Source organism: Physeter macrocephalus, chromosome 4, assembly GCF_002837175.3.
Source record: "Physeter macrocephalus isolate SW-GA chromosome 4, ASM283717v5, whole genome shotgun sequence".
In the NCBI taxonomy this organism is placed as follows: Eukaryota; Metazoa; Chordata; class Mammalia; order Artiodactyla; family Physeteridae; genus Physeter; species Physeter macrocephalus.
In genome coordinates this window covers 76367918-76395220 of record NC_041217.1, presented here as the reverse complement: position 1 = coordinate 76395220, position 27303 = coordinate 76367918, and the positions used below count along the sequence as shown (strand labels likewise).

Sequence of the window (27303 nt, the reverse complement as noted above, 5' to 3'; positions counted from 1 at the left end):
CAAATGCTGGTTTGGGAACAGATTTCTGTCATTTTAGAGCAGGAGTTTTGACTTTAGGTTAGTGAATGAACTTTAAGGGAGTAATGGGTTGAGAAAGGTATCCTTAACTTTAACCTCCTAATATTTTATGCAGAATTATGGGGATGTATTTGTATGTGTATTTGGAAGTGAGGGATCCATAAGCTTTTATGAGATTCCCAAAGGGGTCTGTGACCCAGAAGAAATGGCCCCTGCTTAAGTGATAATAAAGATCCTGTTTAGGGAATGTATGTATTTTGGCAAAGAGCAATGACATAAACCACAAGTAGTAGATGAAAAGCTTTTTAGGAGTCAGTGTCTGTCCTCACACAAAAAAGTTCATCTTGGGCTTCCCTGGTGGCCCAGTGGTTGAGAATCCGCCTGCCGATGCAGGGAACACGGGTTCGTGCCCCGGTCCGGGAAGATCCCACATGCCGCGGAGCGGCTGGGCCCGTGAGCCATGGCTGCTGAGCCTGTGTGTCCGGAGCCTGTGCTCTGCAACGGGAGAGGCCACAGCAGTGAGAGGCCCGCGTACCACAATAAAAAAAAAAAAAAAAAAAAAAATTCATCTTACATACAAGAACAGGTCATGGACATAGCCCTAATTTCTGTGCTAAAAACAATGAACAAAAATCCCTCACCTAACAAGTTCTTCTAGAACTTCTCCAGAAATAAATACTACTCCAAAAATATATATATAAAATAGGACTTCCTTGGTGACGCAGTGGTTAAGAATCCGCCTGCCAATGCAGGGGACACAGATTCGATCTCTGGTCCGGGAAGATCCCACATGCTGCGGAGCAACTAAGCCCATGGGCCACAACTACTGAGCCTGCGCTCTAGAGCCTGCGAGCTGCAACTACGTAGCCCCCGTGCCTAGAGCCCGTGCTCCACAACAAGAGAAGCCACTGCAACGAGAAGCCCGCGCACCACAATGAAGAGTATCCCCCACTCACCACAACTAGAGAAAGCCCGCATGCAGCAACAAAGACCCAATGCAGCCAAAAATAAAACAAAAAACAAAACAAAACAAAAAACCAATTAAATTTCCTATAAAGATAAAAAAAGTAGATTAGAGCCTACCTGTAATAAATATACTGGAACTTTCATATAGTGGAGCTTTTTTTTAAAAAAATACACATCATTTCATTATCCTGCTGTATCTATCAAGGTTCTTATAGCAGAAAACAGATTCTACTCTAACTAGTTTAAAGCAGAAAGTGATTTATTACAGTGTATTAGGGAGTTAAAAACCATGAAACCATATGTCCTGCCACTCAGGACATATGATCAGGGACCAGACATTAGAAACTGCTTCAGCTGCTCCAGCTCCCAAGTGTTGTCACCACTCCCACATTATTCACTTCTGTATTTGAGGTCTTACATGGGCAAGTGAATATGATGCAACCTAGGTATTCAGAACCTTAGCTTCAAGGAAATCTGGGAAAGAGCTTTTGGCTTTCCAGATTCTATAGTACAGGAAGACATGCTAGAAAGGCATTGGAATGAATGTTTAATGAACCAGTGTCTTGAATCTGCCGTACCTCCCATGCGTCCTTCAGTGTCTACTCATTACCTAGAGCAGGGATTTGGGGGAGAGAGGTCATAAGACTCTCCTGCAGGAGTGTTAGAGGAAACGTGCAGTTTTTAAAAGCATGTGCAGCATCATAAATAACTGTATATTTTAAAAACAAAAATAGCTATTTTGAAATTTCACATAACATTAAATAAGTCCCCCGAAGTTAAGAAGCACCAGCATACCAAAAACATTCAAACTCTTATCATGTCATACAAGACTTTCCAAGTCCTGACGACTGTTCTCTTTCTCTATCTGTCCTCCAGTCCTACCAAATTACTTGAAGTTCCTAGAGCTGTTCTATCAGCCTGGACAATGCTTCACATCTTGTCTACCTGGAAAATACCTATTTATTCTTTCAGTATTCAACTCTTGTCATTTCCTCTAAGAAGACTTTCCTGGCCATCATTAGGAGATATTAATTGCTCCTGCCTCAGTGTACTTATCACCTTTAAACTTATGATTACTTGTTTCCTTATCCAACTTCCTCATTAACCTGTGAGCTCCCTGAGCTCAGAAACTACGTCTTATTTATCTTTGTATCCTTAGTGCCTAGCATGGAACCTAGCACATAATAAGTGTTTAATACATATTTATTGACTTAGTGAATGAAAAAAAATTTTTGGTTCTCCAAGGTGGTAGATGAGCTCAAGAATGTAACACTCTGGGTAGGAATTTAGGATTTGCTAATATGGTCAGCATGCCCATGTCATTGTATGGAAAGATTTGGGGTAGAGAGGCCCTGATAATATAACTCTTAAGCTATTTCAAATAAACCCCCAGAGAGACAGATTTGTTTGTGATACTGGAAATGAGGGACAGTAGTTGTAAAAGGACCCCAGGGCTGCTTACAACAATAGCGCAAGCTCACATGCAGTCCAAAGATGTGACTCTGACACCTTTTTCCAGCTTTCTTCTTGTGAGCAGTCGGCTCACGTGACCAGTGCAGCCAGACCATGCCCAAGGGGAGATGAAGACCTTCACATCAATAGTACCTTCATCCATCCCTTTTTAAAATTCTGTGGGAATGTCCTGAAGAATACACCGAGAAGAAGAGCTAAGAAGATAGTTTCAGTGTTAGTCTTTCTTTTGTGCTCTGGTAAATAAGCATTTTGGTTTTATTTCTGAATGTTCAAGCATCTAATTAATTTGACCCAGTAAGAGAAATAAGTAGGAAGAAAAGTTTAGACAGTGGCTGAGAAGCAGCCAGGCGCCTTTTTAGAGCTTTCCCAGGACTCTCCCAACAACCAGTATGGTTTGTTGCTATGGAGACCACAAAAAACCTATAAGACCCAATCCTTACCTATATGAAAAAATGTCTGTGAAAGTATTCCTTGTGCAGTGCCTGAACCTGGGAAGGTTGGAAGACCTAGTGGGTCTTATTCTTTTCTCTTTTTCTTATTCTCTCTTACTCGTTCCCATAGTGGAAACGAGTAAGAGAGAATAAGAAATCATATGAAGCTAGAAGGAATCTCTGTGAGTAAATAGCAACAGTGAAATGGTCTTCTGCAAGTCACTTATCCATCTGACTTTCCATTTATGAGCTGGAAAACAAGAATTATAATGATTAACCTTTACTTCATAGAGATGCTGAGATTAAGTAGATAGTATCTAAAGGTACTTAAACCAGAAAAAGATACTTAATAAAGGGACATCACCTTTATTAAGAGAATAAAAGGAGAGGGGACTTTTTTTTCAGTTTTTTATATTTAACAACCTGTATTAATCCCTTGGATTTTTTTTATGTTACTGGGTGATAATAATGTACCCACAGTCTACAAACATTTGTTGAACACCTTCCATGTGCCAGGCAGTAAGAAAAGCAAAGATCAATAAGACATGATTCCTTCCTGTAAAGAGGATGCAAATTCAAGAGATATGTGGAAAGTAGCATCAACAGAATTTGGATGAGGATTTATTCATTCATTTAACATTCTGCAAATATTTATTGAGCACTTAGTTTATATTAAGTGATAGAGATACAACCATGAACAAAATAAACTTGGTTTCTGCCCTCATGAAACTTACAGTCTAGAAGGAGGGACTAAACAGTAAATTGGTAAATATATAAACACATAGTTGCCAATTGTGATTAGTGTCATCATGGAGCAAACAGGTTGCTATGATATAGAATAATGCAGATAAGAATATCAAATTTAATGCAAGCCCTTAGCATCAACCTTTCTGAGGAGGTGGTATTCAAGCTGAGATTTAAAGGACAAGATCAAAGGTAGACCCAGCAGGAAGGCACAGAAAACATCATGTAAAGCCCTGAGGTAAAAAAGACTGGTGTATTCAAGAGTGAGTAAGAGATAGAATGGAGACTAGTGGTATAGATTTTTTTATTTGGGTGACTAGATAGCTGATGATGTCATTTGCTGAGATAAGTAATACAGAAGAAGGAAGATAATTTTAGTTTGGTATATGTTGAATTTGAGTTGCCTGTGTGCATCTAAGTGATATTCAGTAGGTAATTGGATACACAAGTCAGGAACTTAGGAAAAAGATATGGATTTATCTGTCCTCTTGGAGATAATTTCAGGAATCTGAAAAGTTAGACATCAGCTAAATGCCATTAGGTGAGACTGGGGAAACAGGCAAGATCACCCAAGGAAAATGTATAGACAGAAATGAAAGAAGGAATTCTGGCCCATGCAGAGCAAAAAAAAAAAAGACCAAGAAAAAGCAAGTAGAGAAGGAAACGGGAAAACCAAGGGAAATTGTAGTATGAAAGCCAAGAAAGGAAAATAATTTTAAATAGGAATGATTCAATGTCATAAATGATTAAATAAAACAAGGATTGGAAAATGTTGTTGAATTTTGCAACCAGAAGAAAATTTGTGACCATATTATAATAATGGCTAAGAGTCCAAGCTCTAGAGCTAGACTGTTTGGGTTTTAATCCTGACTCTGCCCCTTGTTAGCTGTGTGGCCTTAACTAAGTTACTTGACCTCCCTGTGCCTCCATTTCCTCATCTGTAAAATGTGATATTCAATAATATCCACCTAGGGTTGTTATGAGGATTAAATTAATTGTAAGTAGAATACTTAAAACAGTACCTGTTATATAACAGGTGCTTGGTGAGTGTTACCTATTCTATTGCCATTACAATTATTAATGAAAGTACTTTCATTGGGTGAAGAAGAATGGGTTAAAAGAATTGCAGCCAATTGAAGAATAAATGGAGGTGAAAGAAGCTTGGCTATTAAGGGGTAGATAGAGAAGATTGGTAACTAAATGTAAACTCAAGGCCAAGGACAGACTTTTTCTTAGGAAAGAGACTTGAAACTGAAAGGAAAGAAGCAGCAAAGGAGGAAAGATTGAAGATACGAGAGATAGAGGACAGGAAATGGAGCAAGATTTTAGAGGAGGTGGAAGGGAAATTAGATCAAAAGAGCAGGTAGAGAATTAGATCTTAGATCTAATTCTAATTTTAATTAGATTAATTAAATTTAATTAAAATTTAATTAAAATTTTAATTTTAATTAGATCTTAGATCTAATTTCTAATTAGAAATTAGATCTTAGCTTCAGACACCATCTTGTTCTGAGGGGGGCAAGCTGGAAGGATGATTACAGATGTAAATATTTATAGTAGAATGAAGGTAGTTTATGTCTAATGACTTCTTTCTTATATAATAAGCACATTAGCTAAAAAGAACAGATTGGAAAAATGAGTTAAAGAGTATCTGCTGAGGGGTAGGGGGAGAAATGGCTGACCAAGGGTGAGAAAAGGATTCCTTAGTAGTGTGTGATTTCTGTCAAGACTGGAGACCATACACCTGTAATGGCATCAATGTCAGTATGCATTCTAGCAGTTTGGGACAGCTCAGTCATGGGCACAGGGAAGGCAGAGTGTTAGACTGATCCAGAGTTGGGAGTTTGCAGGATCAGGGCTTCAGGAGAAGAGTAGAGGACTGAAAGTCCTGGAGAGAGAAGTTAAAGCAAACAAGCTTGGAGTCCAAGTTCAGCAAAGAAGGAAATGGAAGTTCGGAGGAGGCAAAAGACTAGAGACCAGCAGTCATAATGACCTCTAAAATGGTATAGTGGAAATACAGGCACAAGAGGACTCAAATATTGGAAGTTCAGCTTCAAAGCTAGTAGAATTCCTGAACGGCAGCTCTGGCATTAGGCCTTAGGAGTGGTTGGCTGAAGTGATTCTAGCCTAGAAATAGGAAGTGAAAACAAACTTAAACTAGTTTTTTCCTGTGACTTCAAACTTCCTGAGTTATTCTTAGCATTGCTTTCTCTCATGTATCCCCAATACATCAACAATAGCATTTATTTTAACTACAAAGTTGATTTTCAGCCTTCTCAAATAATAGGAAATAATTGATAATTAGAATACAACTGAGTATCTAAAACTCACGTACTTACATTTGAATTACTCATTCTATAAAGTCAGCCCATTTATTAGATGCATTATGTGCGTATTGATGGCAAAAATGAATAAGACAAAGGTAGGTAAAGAGCTTATGACATTAGAGGAAAATGTATAGATTGAAGTTAACTATAGTAAGAAGTGGTATCTGCTATTTATACTTTTCCAGCAGATTTGCTTTCCTAATTTTTTTGCCAAACCTTTTACTAAAAGTACTACCTTACTTTGTTAGAGTTCACACTACCTTGAATAAATAGGCAATAAGTGTTATTTATAATTGTTGTTATTATTATTATTTTATTATTTCCATTACCCAAGAATAGAGATGATTCTGGAAGCATTTGGGATAAGAAGAAAATCAATAGACATATTTATTAGAGAAAAATCTACATATTAATAATTAAAATTTAGCTTATGTAACTTAGCTAAACGTAATGGTTGCTGTTTTCAGTGATGTTTCCTTTTGCTGTGCAGATGAAAGCCGTTTTACCTGTATCACCTGGCATTAATGTGCTTTGATATTTTTAGGGATCTTGTCCATAGAACAACTCATCAGCCGGGTAGGTGTGATTGGGGTGACTCTCATGGCTCTTCTTTCTGGATTTGGTGCTGTCAACTGCCCATACACTTACCTGTCCTACTTTCTCAGGTAACAAGAGTTTTTCTCTTTTCTTTTTTCCCATTACTTATTGAATACGTATGTCACATCGTGCCACCATCATTAATACTTAAATATTAGATCTATGACACTGCCTTTTTACTCTTCTCTGTCCTTATGGGCATTGACCTAGGAATCTTTCAAATAAGTCTTATCACTTATATTGCTTGCCCTTGTTATTTGTCCTATGTTTATTTATTTTTAAAATGGCAATTTCAATCTGACCTTCTCCACCCCCTTTTCACCCCCACTTTTTAAAGACACATTTTTAGTGGACAGCAATGTGAGCTAGTCTCAACTTCAGCAAATCAGTTCCTCCCAAAAGTAGAACAGTAGATGACAATGCCAGGTTAAAACTGTTCATACACGTATATCCTAAATGTCACTGGATCAAAGTTAAGCAAGTCTATAAGAGAGCTAGTTACCTTCCACTTCCCTGAGGCCCCAGAAGAATTAGCTATTAAAAAATGACAACAAAAACATTTTTGCTTATTATAGTTATTTTAATATTCCTCAGAAAAAATACAGTTCCTTGAATTATAGGGTAACAATTGAGGTTTATGTGTTTCTCCAGCTGCCTTGTATTATGCCCAGGGATGGAACCCAAAACTTTGCTAACAGCTTGTGCTTATTATAGGAATGTGACTGACACAGATATTGTAGCCCTGGAACGGCGACTACTCCAAACCATGGATATGATCATAAGCAAAAAGAAAAGGTAAGATATCAGCACATTAATGCTGTTAGAATTTCTCAACAAGGAAATTTGACATGAATTGGTGCTAACAGGGAATTTCATCTCATTTCATTTTTAAGTTAGGGAACCATCAAAGACGTAGTGTCTAATCTTATGTAAAGAAAATTTTCAAATTCAACCTTAGTTCCTAACTTTAGATAAATTCTCTTGAGATAAATTTTAGAATAACTTTTATATTTGAAGGTATTCTACACTGGATGTTTTAAAAGTCTATTGTGCTGCATTTTTACAAACTTTTTCATGCCTTATTTCAACTTCCCTTTCTCCAACTACTTTAAAAAATCCTTCAAATCTTCCAGCTATTGTTGTTGTTTTTATTATTTAAAAACTACTTTTAAAATGTATGTTTTCGAGGTGACATTTCTAGAAATCTGTATCACAGTGGGTAAAAGCACAGGCTCTAGATTCAGACTATCTGAATCTGAATCTTTGGCCTACAACTCACAGTGTGACTTTGAGCTAGTTGCTTTATTTCTTTATGTCTTGGTTTCCTTATCTGTAAAATGGAAATAATTATAATGAGTTGACTAACATGTAGAGTTCTTAGAACAGCGAACTATACATAGCCAAGGAAAACTATCTAACTTATTCATAATCTCGGCAGGACAATCATTTGGTTTTAATACTTTGCCTTTATTCATTCATATAGTCATTCACTTAATAATTATATAGAAAGCCTACTTTATGCTAGGCACTGTACTAAATGCTGAATACTACATAGAGATAGAATGATGAACAAGGTAATCAGTTCCTACCTTCAAGAAGTTATTGGTCTACTGTTTTTATTAGAGTTATTAGTACTCATATAAAAATGATGTCAGAAGTTTTAAATGGCATGAGTGTTTTTCCATTTCATGTTTCTTCTTTCAACACTTTACTGTAGTAAGATACATAATCAAGTCAAAGAAGACTTAATATAAGAGAGAACAATAGACATTAGAATGATAAAGAGGTCAAAATTCACCAACTAATTATTTATTATTTATCTCCATTTGTATACATCTTTACTAAGGGAGTGGAAGTAGATACACATGTGTTTACTTATATATGTTTTGTTCACATTCATGCTCTACAGTTTATTTTACATGAATGAATATGAATGTAGGTTTTTAGAATATAACAAGAGCAACATTGTTCAATATTAAAAGATACTTGTATAGGAACATACTATTTTGATTCCCATGATCGTTCTCCCTTGTACTATATTTATTTTATTCATATAGAGAGATGAATATAAAGTCATGACCCATGTCATTGTGGATGTGCACTTTTAAGCCATTTCATCACTAGTCATGCTGAGGAATTGGCTCTGATCTATACATGTACCCCTATAGACCTCGTTAAGTCAGGATCTGGGATGGTTTGTGGTCCTGCAGTAGGTCTTACTAATTTGAGTGGCTCTCAGAAGAATCAGCCTCCCAACTTGACCTAATTATCACAGTTCTTTACCCAGTGGAGCTAACAGGGCAGATAGACAGCTAACATGACAACACTGCGACCTTTGAGGTTCATACAGTGTCCTTGGTATTTACCAAAATATTGAAAAAATGTTTTCAGAAACACTCATAGTTGCAGAATAATAGTGACCAGAAAACCATCTTTCAATTTAACAGCAGAGGGCCCTAGTGAGATGACATCCACGAAAAATAGCATCTGTTATGTACAGAAAAGTTGATGGTTGAAAATGGGGGCAGGAAAGAGGCATACTGTCTTCTCACTTGGAACACTGAATAGAGGATAAGGTTTATAGTATTTGGAAAGTATTCATCAAAAACCTAGTTCAGATAGTATAAATATGCTGAGTTAGTGATCAAAGCTTTTCAGCTTTTTTCAGTTTGAGAGAATTAAGTGACCTGTTATTTTGTTTTATTTTTCTGTTGACTTAGATTTTAAAGCTTTTGTTTTGGAGATCTATGATATAACTGAAGTATAGTCTCTTTTCACAAACAATACTAGTTTTGAAATTGTAGTTTTGTAGAAGATAGAAAATACAGTTATGCAACTACACACTATGGTATAAGGAAAAGAACTTGAACTAGACAATCACTTTACAAGAAACTTATTAAGTCATCTTGAGCAAATACTAAACTGTCTCAGTTTTCTCATTTGTAAAATGGTGGGGTTAACTAAAGGGTCTCTAGGATCCCTTTCAACCCACAAATTCTGAATTTATACTTTTTCACACAGCTTATGACATACAAAAACAAAAAACCTAGAGTACGTAGAGTATGTAAAAGTTAATGCAAGCTATTACTATGAGGAAAAACCTTATCTCTACCCTTGAATTAGAAACAGGAAAACTTGTTAAAAACAAATATTCAAAGGCAATGGAAAATGAATAGAGACAGGTAGAAATTTGAAGAGTGTCAGGTAACTGCATGTTTGTGGTTTTCTTGCCTCGGGGTGCTCTTCAACCACTGCCCACTCAAGTATACAGATTGATAGAGTTCAAATCAGCAGAGTAGCTGGAAAATTTAAAGGGAAAATTTTGGAAGCAAGAGAGATGCAGAAGGACTGAGATCTACAATCTACATATAAACTCTGCCCAAATCCCTGCCTCATCACTAACGTATGCATGTGTAGAGGAAATACCAGAGAGCTGAGAAGTAGGCAGAAACTAGAAAGGGGTCTACCCTTGAAAGACAGCATTGCCTCTTAATGAGATTTGCAAGTTTGTTGTGTCTTTGACTGAGTGCATTGTCTGAATAGTATGTAAGTTAGACATTGTTGGATGACAGAAAGTGACAAGTATGTAAGTTAGACAAGTTGGATGACAGAAAGTGAAATTCTTACTGGCTTGAGGTGTCAGAAGGTAGAACTCAGGACTGGCAAAGCAATTAAAAATTTAGGAGGGATCCCTAGAAACAAAGGGACCACAGAGAGGGTAAGGAAGGCCTAAAATCTGATTATAAAATCTGCCCAAATTCTTTGTTGACCACTAACCTGCTCAGGCTCAGAGGAAACCACCAGAGAGTCAAGCTAAAGAAAGAGCCGCTAAGAGTTGAAAAACTGAGCAGAAACGTTAGTTACTGCACACAATAAATATGACAGTTTCACATTTCGAGTCCAGGTAAATTAACTGCTTACTAGAACAAAATAAGAGCAGTCCTCAGAAAAATAAAAAACAGATTCCAAAGCCACTAAAACATAATAGATAATAAAACATAATAGATAATAAAATAGAAACTATATTTTAAAAAAGAAACAAAAGAAAATTCAAACCTGAAAACTACAGTAACTGAAATGAAAATTTTACTATGTAGGCTTAGCAGAGTTGAGATGGCAGAAGAAAGAATCAGTGAACTTGAAGGCAGATCAATAGAAATTATTCAGTCTGAAGAATAGAGAAATCAAAGATGGAAGAAAAATGAACAAAATCTCAGGATGAAGCAATATCAAGCAGTCTAAATACTTGTAGTTGGAGTCCTAGAAGAAGGAGAAAGGGGCCAAAAAAGTACTTGAAAAAATAATGGCCAAAAGCCTTCCAAATTTGGTGGAAAACATTAATTTACAGATCTAAGAGTCTTAAGTAGGGGAACCACAAAACTACACCTAGGTTTATATAGTCAAATTGCTAAAAGACAAAGAAAAAAATCTTGAAACCATCAAGAGAAAAATGATAAATATAGGGAAACAACAAAAAAAGTAATGGTTGCTGAACCAGATTGTAGGATACAAAGTAAACATACAAAAATTAATTATATTTTTATATTACTAGAAATTAAAAATACAGTACAAATTACAGTCACTCAAAAAAAATGAAATACTTAGGTATAAATCTAACACAACATGTACAGGACTTATATGCTGAAAACTATGAAGTGCTGATAAAAGAAATCAAAGGTCTAAATAGAGAAACATACCATGTTTAATAAACTGGAAGACTCAACATAGTAAAGATGTTAATTCTCCCCACATTGATGTACACGTTTAAGTCATTTCAAAATCCCAGCAAGATTTTTTTGTAGGTACACACAGAATTATTCTAAAGTTTATATGGAGACACAAAAGTACTAGACACTTTTTCAAAATAGCTAAAACAATTTTGAAAAAGTAAAATGAACAGTATCAGTCTCTCTGATTTCAAAACTTATTATACAGCTATAATCAAGGATTATATTGGCAGAGGTATAGACACATAGACCAATGGAGCAGAATAGAGGACTCAGATCAACAGAAAAATACCCAACTAATTTTTTACAAATTTGCAAAATCAATTCAATGGAGGAAAGATAGCCTTTTCAACAAATGGTGCTTGAACAATTGGACATCCATAGATTTTTAAAAAATGAATCGCAGTCTAAGTCTCACACCTTATACAAAAATTAATTCAAAATGTAAAACTATAAAACTTGGTAGAAAAATAGGAGAAATATTTGAAATCTAGGGCTACACAAGAGTTCTTAGACTTGACATCAAAAGCACAGTTTATAAAAGGAAAAATTGATAAATTGGACTTCATCAAAATGAAAAAATTTCACTCTGTGAAAGACCCTGCGAAGAGGATGAAAAGAGAAGTTACAGACTGGGAGAAAGTATTTGCAAACCACATATCTGAGAAAGAACTAACTTTCAGAACTTAGAGAAAAAAAAAAAAAAATCAAACAGTCCAGTTAGAAGTTGGGCAAAAGACCTGCACAGACATTCACTGTACATGTATAAATGGCAATTAAACACATGAAAAGGTTTTTAACATCATTAGCCATTAGAGAAATGCAATTAAAACTATGAGCTATTACTACATACCTCTTAGAATGACTAAAATAAAAATTAGTGGCAACAACAAATGCTAGTAAGGATGCAGAGAAACTGGATCACTCATACATTGCTGGTTAGAATGTGGAATAGTATAGTAACTCTGGAACACAGTTTAGCAGTTTCTTAAAAAAACTAAACATGCAACTATTACACAACATAGCAATTGCATTCCTGGGTACTTTTTCCAGAGGAATGAAGACTTATCTTCACACAAAAATTTGTGCCTTAATGTTTATAGCAGTTTTATTCATAGTAGCCAGAAATGGAAATAATCCAGATATCCTTTAATGGATAAATGGTTAAAGTGTGGTTTATCCATACCACAGAATACTGCTGAGTAATAAGAAGTTATGAACTACTGATAGATGCAACAACCTGGATTAATCTCCAGAAAATTATGCTGAGTAAAAAAGCCAATCCACAAAGGGTACATACTGTATGATTCTATTTATATAACATTTTTTTAATGACAAAATGGAAGTGGAAACAGATTCGTGGCTGCCAGGGGTTAAAGAAGGGCTGGGGGTGGGAGGAGGAAAGTGGGCTATACAAGGGCAACATGAGGGATCCTTGTAGTAATGGAAATGTTCTGTATTTCGACTCTATAAGTGTCAGTATCCTCGTTGTGATATTGTACCTACAAGATTTCCATTGGGGAAAGGTGGGGAAAGGGTACATGGTATCTCTGTATTTTTTTTATAACCCCATGTGGATTTACAGTTATCTCAAAAGAAAATGTTTAATTAAAAAAGTAATTGCTGACTTCCAACCAGAAGCGATGGATACCAGAAAACTGGCGAATGGCGTATTTAAACCATAGTAGACATTTTTCAGCTTCTTTATGTGCAAACTACCACCAAGTACATACTTCTCCTAGTGATTACCTCTTTGCCTGTTGTGGTACCACAATGCAGTGTCTGTCATCTTTACATGTTCAAGAGGTTCCACTCCACAGCCAGTCATTATGTTTATTGTATTATAGACATTGAAACTAAGGACCACAGAAATGCACTTCTGTGCGCCCTGTCTCCTCTGCCTTCCTTTAATCCAGCATGGTAGGTTGATGTAAATGAGTGGGATAGAACCTCTTCCCTTTTGCTCCAGCTTTCCCAACTATGAAATAGGAAAACTAAGACTTATGAGTCTCGCCAAGTCAAAATCTCCCTAGGTCTGAGCCTCTTCTTGGCTGTTCTACATCTTCCGATAATGCTGAGTTACAGTGAACATGCGTAATTAAAGGAAAAGGCAGAAGGAGCTAATACAACTTGGGAGCTACATTCCATTTACTCAGTATCCCAGTAAAGGTCATTTTAAGGAGGAAACAGTTAAGTCAGTGTGGCTAACACACTTAATACTCTTTATTGTTAATATCATTTTAGCCAATGGCTTAAAGAATTTAGCCCACAAAAATACCATTTGGTATTTGGTACCATTGGTTCCATTTGTATTGGTCCTAACCATGAATACCAGTGCTGCTGCTTTATCCTTACCACTTCTATCTCTTGTCATCCTTTTGAGGTTAACCTTGAGTTAAATTTTTCTTTAGTTCTACAACTCTTTTTATTAGACTCATTCTGGTTTATTTTAAGCCTGTAGGCCTTGGCCTATTGTACTCTTCAAGTAGCCATTTATGCACAAATGATCTATTTTTCCTCACAAGGACCCTATTCTATGTGGTGGGCTGGAACTTGCCAGCAGCCACCACTGAGGTGGTAGGTCCTTCCACAGACTGACAGGACAAGAGGAAGGACAAGTTTTCCATTGATTTATTCGGTAGTAGGGGGAGACTGTCATTAAAGGGAGAATGGTGTTTTAGAAGAGGCCAGGTTTATGTGATTTTCTGTGGTTTTTGTTTGTTTGTTTGTTTTTCTTTTGTCTGCTTTTAAAATTAAAAAATAATTAAATACATTATTTCATTGATCTTCACAATCATCCAGAGATGAGGAAATGAAAACTCTAAGGTCTCACAGTTTCCAAGTTGTAGAGCCAGTCCTCAAATTTATTGCCTACTCCAATTCTGTGCTCCTTCATCTATTCCACATTCCTTCTGGGAGTGTATGCTTTTCCCTCAGTTGTAAGCAGTGAAAAAGTGGGACTCCAGAATTTGAATCCTTCCCTGAACAGCTCAGCAAATGAAAGGAGCAGTTATGAGACTGGAAAGTGGATGAGAATGGACTGCAAGGGTCCATGCTTCCTTGCTGAGGTTTTATATTTTATTTCAGGATGGCAATGACACGGAGGACTATGTTCCAGAAGGGGGAGGTGCATAACAAACCATCAGGATTCTGGGGAATGATAAAGAGTGTTACCACTTCAGCACCAGGAAGTGAAAGTATCCTTTATCCCTCTGCTTGATTCTTTTTCTCAACTCTGGACCAAGGGCAGAAGAAAAAATAGTATTGGGATAGTCTCTTCTAAGATACCTGACTGCAACAGAGTTCAGCTGGCCAGGGCTGGGCTTAGGAAATACAATGTGTACAGTCATCTTTCCAACAGCCATAGAAGATCATAAAATAATAAAACCATTGTCTTTGAACTGAAGGGGTCCTAACATGTCAGTCTTTCCATTTTACAGATGAGAAAATAGACCCAGAGAAGTTGTCACACAGTGGCTTGTGGCAAAGATAAGACCAGAACTGTGGTCTCCTCAGTTCTTTCCACTACACTATTGTATTTCCCACCTCTGAAAAACCACCACAAAACAATGCCTCCCCCAAATGGATGGTTTGTATATGAGATTGTAAGCGCCCATTTCTAAAGCAGTCAGTTTTAGAAACAAACAAATTTTAAGCAGCTCTGTATCTCCAGTGACTTTTTGGTTTAAAGAATCAAGGAGATTGGGATAATGGACTTGTCTTGGCCCAGCTGGTTGCAGTGTTAAACTGATTCCCAAACTGAGTAACCAAATCTCTTTGTGGCTACCAGGTTATTAAGCCAGAATTTGGGGTGGGGGACTAGAGGTGAAATAGCATATTCCTGCTTCATTCTCTGGCCTGAGGAAGAACAGATTCCCCTGTGCCTCAATTGGAGGAAAAGAATGTAACCTATTCTTGCTATAAATTATGTTATATCTTTCTGGTGTGAAATGCAGGTAAGAATTAGAAAAAGAAAAAAAAAAGTAGGATGACCACAGGAGAGAGAAAAAAAAGATGTCTTTAAATTCATTTCTCGTCTCCTATTTCCAGACAGAGTGCTAAGGGGTAAAATGATGAGCAGAGGATAGCCTCTCTCCTCAAGGAGCTTACTGCCTAATCATGGAACAGCCAAATGTGTAACTCATTAAACTGCGTTATTCAGTGGCCTGGACCATGCCAACAGCAGCCACTACTGAGGAAGGAGCTGAAGGGCATTTGTTGATTTGGGTAATAGTGGAAAACTCACAGAGTGGAGGCAGGATTTGTATTAAAGCCAATGCTTCTGTTTTAGAAGGGGCTGTCTTCACTATTTTTATTACTTAAAAATTCATAAAGGCCAAAGTTTAGGTTTAAGCTATCTTAGCAACACTAAGTCAAGTCAAAAAAGTATCGGGATTATTTAAGATCTCTGAGGTCCTTTCCTAAATGGAGAGGATAATCACACAACCTCACTGAGTTCTTCGAAAGTGGCATAGCGTAATGGAAAGAGCAGGCTTTGGAGTAAGGCAGATCTGACTTTGCTTCCATGCCTATTAGCTGTGTGGCTTTGAGCAAGTTGTTTGACTCTCTGAGCTTTACTTTCCTTATCTGCAAAATGGATAATAACACCTATCTCATGGGATTGTTGTAAATAATAGAAGATAATATCTGTAAAGAACTAAAGAAGGTAATGTCTATAAATCCCAGCCTGTATTAGAACTCAGTAAACATTAGTTCCCTTCCCTAACATTGTATTTTTTCAGATATTTCAGGAGAAAACTTTGCTATATTATAGGTGTTTTTCTTACTATGTAACCTTTTGAGATTCCAAAGATTACATTTGACTTAATCTAACTAGATAAAGCAAAAATAAACAGAACCATCTTCTGAGCTACTTGAGCTAGTGAGAAACTGAGTAGTAGGTGTTTGGTGGTGATGCTCTTGATGGAAAAGCTTTTATACACCTGTGTCTGAGGTTGGAAAAATTGTTCTAAAGTAGCACTGCTGGCTATAAACAGGAAATTGAAAATATGGGCAGTTCCTAGGACCCACTGTAGAAGAAACCAAAAGCATATGCTTTCTTTATTGCTATTCCTTGAAACTTCTATGTGATTTAAACCTTGATGCCCATTTTGTGCCAGATCTTACTCTTATTCAACAGGAAGTGGATGCTTTGGAAGAACTAAGCAGGCAGCTTTTTCTGGAAACGGCTGATCTATATGCTACCAAGGTACAGAGCAAGGAAACTGAAGTGTGGTTTTTACTAATATGATTGAAGAGAGAACAAGACTAAATAGCTTTTTAGCATCCTCTATGGCCGAGCCATGTAAGAGGCACCTCATAGCTTCAATATCAGCCATGAAGCACTGATGGCTGCACTCTTTGTGACATTGCTCCTACCAGTAGCAAAACCCCTAATGGAACACTCTCAAAAACAGAAATTAGTGGGATATTCAGAAGAGGCTTTTAATCATCTAGGAAGGTGGCACACACCACTTCCTACTGATGATCCAGGATCAAGAGGGTAGCTCCTATGGTAGCCCCTCTGTTTTTTATTCTCTTGCAAGCTAGTAATAGTGTAAGAGCAGTAGGACACCAATCTGCCGTGGTCTAACCCTATTTTAAAGGATCCGGATCAAGAAGGGACCTAACTACAAGAAGTAACTTTCCTTTGTACACCTAAAATGCAATGTAATTTAAATATGCAAAATCTATTAGTTAAGCTTGTTCAAACTATTTTAATCCTTTTTGAGGATTACTTCACAGGAATAGCCATGTAGGATAGAGGTAAACATAGGCTTTGAAGACAGATAGACCTGAGCCTAACTTCCCTTACTCACTAGCTCTGCAACCTTAAGCAAGTTATTTAACCTCTCTAAGCCTCTGTTTTCTCATCTGTAAAATTAAAGAGAACATATCTCATAAGAGTTGTTATGAAGATTAAAGTAGATAATGCATGTAAGGTGTTTATCTTAATTTCTGGCTTAAAGTAATCATTCAATAAATTTTTCCCACTACTACTCTTACTGTTATTTTAATATTATTATTATTATCATGTGTGGTTTTAATTCTTAGCCTGAACAGTGATTCATAGAAGCAGGAATTTTGTGGAATATAAATGTAATTTTGCTGAGTCTAACCATGTTTTGTGTTTGTTTTCCCTCAGGAGAGAATAGAATACTCCAAAACTTTCAAGGGGAAATATTTTAATTTTCTGGGTTACTTTTTCTCTATTTACTGTGTTTGGAAAATTTTCATGGTAAGTATATTATTTTTAATTGTCAGGATTTAGGTGATTTTCCCTGGTAATGGCAGAGAGAAAATTGAGTTCGGTTGAGGCATTGAACTAAATTCCAAATCCAGTTGAGTCAATAGAAAATGTGATCTTTCACATCTCTGAGCCTCATTTTTTCACCCTCTCCTTTTTGGGTCACCTAGAAGAGGGAGGTTACATTTTTCTTCTGTCAGAAATCATGAATAAGTTCTTAGATTATGAAATATATGAAGAGTGAATATTGAAGTTTCTTGTTTTACACCCTGCTTTCCATATTACGCATGAGTACGTGACTGTATATAATGCAATTCCTACCTTCAGCTCAGAATAGAAACCACCTGTCCTTTTTAATAATCTGTATATACCCAAAAAAGTAAATTCTAAAACATATTTCTACAGATAAATTCATCTTCTGTGCTTACAGCTCTTATTCTTTTGTGGCTCTCCCTTAACGCTCTATTCTTTATGTGCATTTTACGTACTGCATTATTTGTCTTTACTTGTGACTCATCTGCAGGTATTAATGGATTTCAGTGTGATTATAGAAAAGGCTGATTTGACGTTCTAGTTTGGTGACTTTCCCACTGGGGCTGTGCTTGCACAAAGAGAAGCTTTGTCAGCTTGTTAGTTAATTTTCATCAGTGTAGGTGAATGGAGGATTCTGGATTTAACAGATCTAATGTTATAATAAATTGATGTTAATACCCATTCAGATGACATCTTAAAATCTTGATTCATTCAGTGGGAGAGGATAAATGAAGATAGTGTATTCAGTTAACTAAGCTACTAAAGGCTTTTTCTGAGATGCAGCCTTTAGGAGAGCATAACATTTTTAACAGCTTTATTGAGACGTAATTGACATTCAACAAACTGTACATATTTAAAGTATACAATTTGGTAAGTTTATATATATATATATATATATATATATGCCTGTGCAACAGCCATCACCACAATCAAGATAGAGAACATATCCATCCATCACTTCCAAAAGTTTCCTCAGGCCCCTTTGTAATGCCTCTCTATTCCTTTTTATTGCTGAGTAGTGTTCTATTGTATGGATGTGCCACGATTTGTTTATCTGTTCGCCTGCTGATCGATATTTGTTTGTTTTCAATTTGGGGATATTACCATAAAGCTGCTGTGAACATTTGTGTACAAGTCTGTATTTGGACATATGCTCTCTTTTCTCTTGGGAGAAAGCATTTAAGTGTAGAATGGCTGGATTATATGGCAGATGTATGTTTGACTTTTGAAGAAACAGCCAAACTTTTCCAAAGAGGTTGCACCATTTTATATTCCCACCTGCCGTGTTTGAGAGTTTCAGTTATTCCACATCCTCACCAACATTGTGTAGTCAGTCTTTTTAATCTTAGATGTTTTAATAGGTATGAGGTGGTATTGAATCATTTTAATTTGCATTTTCCTAATGTCTAATGATGTTGAACAACTTTTTATGTGCCTTTTTGCCACCTGTATATCCTCTCTGGCAATGTATCTATTCAAATTTTTTTGCCAATTTTTTAATTAGGTTGTTTTCTTTTTATTGGGTTTGAGAGTTTTTCAATATAGTCTGGAAGCCTTTTATCAAATATGTGATTTTCAGATATTTTCTCCCAGTCAGTGGCTTGGCTTTTCATTCTTTTAGCAGTATCTTTCAAAAACCAGAAATTCTTCATTTTGATGAAGTCCAATTTATCTTTTTTTTCCTACTATGGATTATGCTTTTGGTGTTGTATCTAAGAAATCTTTGTCTAAAGATTTGTCACAAATATTTTTTTCATGTTTTCTTCTAGAAATTTTATAGTTTTAGGTTTTACATTTAGGTCTATGATCCATCTTGAGTTAATTTTCTAATATGATATTGGTGTATGAATCCAAGTTCATTTTTTTCATATAGATAGCCAATTGTTCTAGCACCATTTGTTGAAAAGAGTATCCTTTCTCCATTGAGGTGATTTTGCAATTTTGTCAAAAACTAATTGACTATATGTGTGTGGGTCTGTTTCTGTGCTCTCTTTTTTTCTGTTGAGATTTATATGTATCTTATATATTTACTTCTGCCCATACCACACTGTCTTGATCAATGAGTTTTCCAATTCATGAGCATGGTACAACTCTTCATTTATTTAGATCTTCTTTAGTTTCTCTCAACAGTGTTTTATAGTTTTTAGTGTACAAAACTTTCATCAGACTTATCTCTTAAGTATTTAATTTTTTGATGCTATTATAAATGAAAATGTTTTTATAATTTTAATTTCCAAGTGTTACTAGTATATAGATATACAATTGATTCTTTTATATTGATCTTATATTCTGCAACCTTGATAAACTCCCTTATTATTTCTAGAAGCTTTTTATAAATTTCGTAGGATTTTTCTACATAAACAGTTCCATCCTACCTTTCTTCTTCCCCTCCTCCTCCAGCCTTACTGCACTGAGCAAAGCCTCCAGTTACAGAGTTAAATAGAGCAGTCATCCTGATCTTGTTACTGATCTCAGGGGGAAAGCATCCAGTCTTACACCATTAAGTATGATGTTAGCTGTCAGTTTTTCCTAGGTGCCCTTTATCAGGCTGAGGAATTTTCTTTTATTCATAGTTTCTTGAGTGTTTTTAATCATGAAAGCATGTTTGATTTTGTCAGATGCTTTTCTGCATCTATTGAGATGATCATATGGTTTTTCTTTTTTAGTCTGCTAATATAGTGAATTACATTAATTTTTGAATATTAAACTGACCTTGCATTCCTGCAGTAAACTTTACTTGGCCATGATGTATTATCCTTTCTATATTTTGTTAGATTTAATTTACTAAAATTTTGTTAAGAATTTGTGCATCTATGTTTATGAGGAATACCAGAATGTAATTTTCTTGTTAATGTCTTTGTTTGGTTTGGGTGTCTAACCTTAGAGAATAAGTTGAGAAGTATTTCTTTCTCTTCTAATTAGCAGAAGAGTTTGTGTGGAATTGTTATTATTTCTTTCTTAAATGTTTGGTGGATTTCATCAGCCAAATTCATCAGCCAAAAACTCCAGGTCTAGAGTTTTCTTTGCAGAGAGTTTTTTAACTACAAATATATTTCTTTAATATTTATAAAGTTTATTCAGGGTTATCTATTTCTTCTTGAGTGAACTTTTGTACTTGTGTCTTACAAAGAATTTATCCATTTTTATTGAAGTTGTCAAATTTATTGGCATAAGATTGTTCATAGTATTCTCTTATTATCCTTTTAATATTTATAAAATCTGTAATGATGTCACCTCTCTCATTCTCTTTTTATGTAACAGCTTTATTGAGATATAATTCACATGCAATACAATTCACCCATTTAGTGTACAATTCAGTGGTTTTTAATATTCACAAAGTGCATAACCATCAACAGAATCAATTTTTATCACCCTAAAAAGAAATCCCATACTCACTAGCAGTCATTCCCTATATCTCCCCCAGCCTCAGGCAGCCACTAATCTATTGATACTTTCTGTCTCTATAAATTTCCCTATTCTGGACATTTCATATAAATGGAATCATACAGTGTGGTCTTTTGTGATTGGCTTCTTCACATAATGTTTTCAATGTTCATCTATGTTGTAGCCTCTATCAGTACTTCATTCCTTTTTATGACTGAGTAATATTTATTTCCTTATACGGATATACCACATTAATTTAAATTATCCACTTATCAGTTGATGGACATTTGAGTTGTTTCCACTTTTTGGCCACTGTAAATAATGCTATTGTGAGCATTCATGTATAAGTTTTTATGTGGACAGATGTTTCATTTCTCTTAGGTATATACCTATAGGGGTAGAATTGCTGGGTTATACACTAACTATATGTTTAACCTTCTAATAAACTGCCAAACTACCAGGCTGTTTTCCAAAGCATCTGTACCAATTTACATTCCTGCCAGCAATGTGTAATGGTTGCAATTTCTCCACATCTTCTCCAACACTTATTATCTATCTTTTAAATTATAATAATTTTCGTGGATGTGAATTTATATCTCTCTAATTCTTGATATTGTTAATGTGTGTCTTTTCTCTTTTTTTCTGATCAGTCTCTGTAGAAGTTTATCAATCTTATTGAACTTTTCAAAGAACCAGCATCTGGGTTAATTGATTTTTCTCTGTTGTTTTTCTGGTTTCTACTATTATTTCTCTTCTGCCTTTTTGGGGTCTTCTTTTTGTAATTTCTTAAAGTGGAAACTAAGATTATTGGTTTGAAACCTTTTTTTTAATATAGGTGTCTTAATGCTATAAATTTCTTGCTAAGCACTATTTTAGTTGCGTCTCACAAAATGCAACTTTTTTGATATTTTTATTTTCATTCAGTTCAAAATACTTTCTGATTTCCTTTTTGATTTCTTCTTTGACTTGTGGGTTAGAAGTATGTTATAAAATATTTGGGGATCATCTGAATATCTTTCTGTAATTGCTTTCTAATTTAATTTCATGTGATCTGCGAATATACTTTGAATCTTTTTAAATTTATTGAGACTTGTTTTCTGACCCAGAATATGGTTAACCATGGTTAATGTTCTATCTACACTTGAATAGAATGTGTATTCTACTCCTGTTGGGTGGAATGGCTTGCAAATGTCAATTAGGTCAAGTTGGTTGATAGTATTGTTAAAGTTTTCTGTACTCTTACTGATTTTCTGACTACTTAATTACTGAGAGAGGGGTGTTGAAATTTCCACCTATTGTTGTGGATTTGCCTTTTTAAAAATTCTATCATTTTTTTGCTTCATGTATGTCATGTAGGGTCATTATGTGCCCCTTGTTGAAATGATTCTTTTATTCTTATGAAATGACCCTTTTATTTTTTGCTATGAAATCTACTCTGTCTGATATTAATATAGACATTCCAGCTTTCTTTTGATTAGCGTTAGCATAATATATCTTTTTCCATACTTTTACTTTTAACCTATTTGTATCTTTATATTTAAAGTGGGTTTCTTGTAAGCAACTTGCTTTTTTATCTAATCTGATGGTCTCTGCCATTTAATTGTCATATTTGGACCAGGAGTCAGCCATCTGTAGCACACAGGCCAAATCCAGCCACCACCTGCTTTTATTTTAAAAGTTTTATTGGAACACAGCCAAGCCCATTTATCTACATATTGTCTGTAGCTACAGTTATATGACAGTGGCAGAGTCTGCCAACCCCTGGTTTAGACCATTTATATTTAATGTGATTATTGATATGGTTGAGTTTAAAACAACCATGTTGCTGTATGTTTTTATTCATCTCATGTGTTCTTTTTTCCCCTTTTTCCTTTTTTTCTTCCTTCTTTTGGATTAATTGGGTATTTTTCGCAATTCCATTTGATCTTCTTTGTTGGCTTGTCAGCTATAACTCTCTTTTTGTTGTTTTAATGATTGCTATTAGAGCTGTCAGAAAATAACCACAGGGAATGACCCTGGAATTCCTTTATTCTCTTACCCTGAGTTCGTCTACCAAAATGTTTCCTTTCTGGATCCTTTTAAATTAAGTTGTATATGTCATAGCCTTATTCCCCTTTATACTCTACAGAAAAGAAAGATAGTGTAGATAGGGACTTTTGTTTGCCTACGTGTGAATAGCCAAAATAGATTTCTTATATATGATTTAGATTGAGGGTAGAATTGCATTTTTAGGAATATCCACCTGTAAGGTACATTTGGTGATTAATTCATTATTGTGAATCATTTTTTAAAATGATGATTATTGAGATACTCTAATGTAAAGGTCTGTGTCTCTGCAGGCAACCATTAATATCGTTTTTGACCGAGTTGGGAAAACTGATCCAGTCACAAGAGGCATTGAGATCACTGTGAATTATCTGGGGATCCAATTTGATGTAAGAGTTGTATCAAAATCCTTGTTTGTTATGTTTCTTTCTATTTTATCTGCTCTAAATTACAATTCTTTAGATTCTAACTCCTTATTCTAGGTACTTGCTTCTGCTTTCATTCTTCTCACTCTCCCCTATATTTTGGCATATTCATATGGCAAATTTGTAAAGGGCATAAAACCATAAGTAACGACTGGCAATTATTATTGTCATGGATAGTGATTATTTCTGTAGTTCCTCCTCTTCTTCTCTGTAGCAGCTACCACTCACCAGCTTCTCCGTAACAAATATTCAAATACTTCTCTCTGTGATACTTGATGACATCTTCAAACATAACTCACCTTTGATTCCTCTGGTAGAAAATTAAATACTAATTAGTGTTTTCGTGTTAGAACTGAAATGATTTCTGCTATAAAAATTAACTATCAATTAATTCATGTGGGTTTTGAGCTAAAAATGTTAACTGTCACCTGTGCACAAAGGTTTTTTTAATCATCTTTCTACGTGTTTTATATTACCACTGTTATTAAACACACTCTTGTCCCAATTTAAGTTTAATGTCTTTATTTGTAGAATAGAATATTTTCCATATAGCCAATGATTCTAGCTGATTAGCACTTTGATAATAAGACCAATGTCATGTTCTTAGTCCCTATGAGTGCCATTTAGCTGTGCTATGATCCTGGCCACAGACTGCATGCTACCCCCAGCCAGCCATCTCAGCTGGACATGCCCCCGGTAGCTGGATAAAATGAAAATACACCAGAGCAAATTGAGCTCCAGTCCTTGAGAAACAGCTCAAAGCACACATTTTTTTGATGATAGATCAATAGTGTATCCTTTTTCATGTGAAAGAGCATGGTATCTTTCCTTCAAGTAGTGTATAAATTATACGGTAAAGTATGCTTCGCTCTTTTTTCACATGTGTTTTCCTCTTTTAAATTTTTTTTACTGGGGTGAGTTTTTAGAAATGCCCTTATCAGTGCTTTGAGGCTAGCTGCTGTGTATGTATATGTATTCCATCTATAACTCATCTATATACGTACTTCACGTTTCTTAATTCTGAATAACATCTCTTAGATGTTAGCAATGCAGCTCACCCTCAGATGCTTTTCAGCCCTGAATCAAGCACAGGGTATCACAGCTGCCTCTCACTCTGAAGCAATCCAAGAGGAGAAGAAGGTATCATCATGTGATTCAGATGAAGGTCAGCTATTTCCTAGACTATAGCTGAGAATGTCTACATATTCTTTTATTATAAGAAGAAAAGTTTCTTATAGTTTTGGGTGATCAGAGAACTGTCATTCACCAATATTAAAAATTATCAGGCTGCTATTTAGTTTCCTTTTAATTGATGCTTTTTCACTTGAAGCTGTGTTATTAGCTTTGTGTTTCTTCTGGTTATTAAGAGTTATTTTCATCACTTCATTGCACTTGCTTTCTTCTGTCCTTAAGTTTTAAGTCTGCTAGTTAAGATATCCACTGCAGTCTTCCTGTACATGTTTTCGCTGCCACTTACTTGCTAATGAAGTTCCCTCTCACAGATACATAAGTGATAAGAATGCATCTTCTTAGCTTTCCCATCTCTCTGAACAGAGATTTAACAAATATTTTTCCTTCCTATTGTGTTGACAGGTGAAGTTCTGGTCCCAACACATTTCCTTCATTCTGGTTGGAATAATCATTGTCACGTCTATCAGAGGACTGCTGATCACTCTTACCAAGGTAGGTTGTATCACAGAGTTTAAAAGTACTAATTTAATTACATGTGGCACTGTGAGATGATTTTACCTAATTAACATTTCTGCCTTCTGAGATCTTAAACAACAGTCGCAAATATTTAAAAGACATACAACAGAATAAAAGAAAAAGTTAAACTAATGCATAAGTTGATGATGATGTATTTACATCATACACCAATCAGATAAGTACAGTTAGTTACCAAAGGTCATAGAATGAGATAACAGTCTGTTTCATTCACTGATGTGTCACCAGCATCTAGAACAGAACGTGGCACATACCTACTGAGCAGGTATTTGGAATGAATAAATGAGATAGTATTTGAGGTTAGAAGAATAACTGTGAGAGTTGCTTGTAAGGAGGATATGGAAGTAGGAGAAGCAGAATGTTCAGCTATTTTCTGATCAACATAGGAAGGCTTCATGGAGCTGGACGGTAAATCCTCTCTGGTAGAAGAGGTAGGGATTTCAAAATCCAAGAATTGTTTGAATGAAAGGAGAGAAGAGGTTGGGAGGGGAGAAGGGATTACCAAGCATCTAGCACAATTTTAGGAAGAGCTCAGGAGCCTAGTAACAATTTCAAGGGCTTGGAGTGGCCTGGAGTAATTTGTTTTAATGATTTATAATGATGTTAAAGTCATATGTATCACATAGTTTCTGATAAGGCGGAATCCTTTCATGTTATAATACCTAAAACCACCAACTTACCCATATGGGAAAAGTATAACTGGATCCTTTTGGGGCAGTCTATTTAAATATCTTATTTATAGCCTTAATCACATGAATGGTTCTATACAGGATTGTGGCATGGAAGAGACATTTTTAATTAAATGTTAACTGTACTTCTTAATGTTTTTGATACAGGAAACTAGCAGTACTGTATAAATTCATCTCTCCTCTCTTTCTTGACAGTTCTTTTATGCCATATCCAGCAGTAAGTCCTCCAATGTCATTGTCCTGCTATTAGCACAGATAATGGTAAGTTTAATGAACTAGCTTTATGTGTACAGCTGTAAAATGCCAGAAATATGTTCTATACTTTTAAATATTTTAACAATGTCCTGGGACTTGTCTGTCACTACATTCAAAGGGACTTCTTGATTAATCTGACTTACAGGGCATGTACTTCGTCTCCTCTGTGCTGCTGATCCGAATGAGCATGCCTCTGGAGTACCGCACCATAGTCACCGAAGTCCTTGGAGAGCTACAGTTCAACTTCTATCACCGTTGGTTTGATGTCATCTTCCTGGTCAGTGCTCTCTCCAGCATACTCTTCCTCTATTTGGCCCACAAACAGGCACCAGAGAAGCATATGGCACCTTGAACTCATGCCTATTATAGACTGCTACAGGCCAGTGGTGTCAGAATTTGGATATAAGAGGGAAAAAATGGAGGGGACCGGGGCCTAACATTTTTTAAGCAAACAAAATGCTGTGGTAGCATATTCTACCTCCAGCTTACACCTTCCTCCTCAGATGATACTGTGATCATGAGTAGCTGATGCTACTCATGATCACAGAAATGAGAGAGATAAGTAACTCAAGCTAGTACTCAGCCAAGAGCACCCTGTTTGGGTTTGAGGCTGGTGCAGTATGCTGGGTGGTGGGACTGGACAGAGCCAAGAGACTAAGGGGAGAAAATACACTAGAATTCTGGGCTAAGAGAGATCTAAGGTAGCTGGGCCAAACACATGAGATTCTGTTCAAGTCAAGGATCACATGGAAAAGGTTATGACGTTCCCTTGAGATTGACTATCATTAAAATCAGAGATTGTTAACACTTTGGACTTAGCATCATTTTATCAAGGATAGCTTGGTTAAAAAGTTATGCTTGTGTGATCTAATATGAATTGGCATCCCACCCTTCCTCCCCAACCCCTGTCCCCTTAAAATAACCAAGAGGTTATCTATCCTGGGGAATGAATGGTATGCAACTGAACTAGAGTCTACCAAGAGAGACTTCAAAGTATGTCATTTTTCTTGATTTCCTTTCAACTTATTATTTAAAAGTGAGTTACTCTAAATTCAAGTCAGTGATGATATCTCATTTTTTCTTTTCATCTGCCCCTCGTGCTGTGGGGTAAAACAATGAATAACTGTTAACTGGAATAAGTCACTTTCCTATCCTACGACTCAATTTCTTCATCTGTAAAAGGAAGCTGTTGGAAAATTTGTAGAACACTCAGATA

General features: G+C 35.8%; 1 protein-coding gene across 3 annotated transcripts in view; it reads left to right on the top strand.

Annotated features, from left to right (window-relative positions):
* Positions 1 to 27303, top strand: part of GPR89A (G protein-coupled receptor 89A) — a 46346-nt gene that overhangs the window by 17040 nt on the left and 2003 nt on the right. The window contains exons 6-15 of one of the 3 annotated variants that reach the window (XM_024119600.3): positions 6504 to 6624; positions 7271 to 7351; positions 14371 to 14480; positions 16404 to 16492; positions 17429 to 17521; positions 23287 to 23382; positions 24457 to 24583; positions 25012 to 25101; positions 26028 to 26093; positions 26233 to 26364. In XM_024119600.3, coding sequence (XP_023975368.1) covers positions 6504 to 6624; positions 7271 to 7351; positions 14371 to 14480; positions 16404 to 16492; positions 17429 to 17521; positions 23287 to 23382; positions 24457 to 24583; positions 25012 to 25101; positions 26028 to 26053 — 833 coding nt within the window. In that variant the 3' untranslated portion in view covers positions 26054 to 26093; positions 26233 to 26364. Of the gene's footprint in view, positions 1 to 6503; positions 6625 to 7270; positions 7352 to 14370; positions 14481 to 16403; positions 16493 to 17428; positions 17522 to 23286; positions 23383 to 24456; positions 24584 to 25011; positions 25102 to 26027; positions 26094 to 26232; positions 26895 to 27303 lie in introns of those variants that run through there. The other 2 variants (XM_028488909.2, XM_007130783.2) reach the window with 2 other exon arrangements.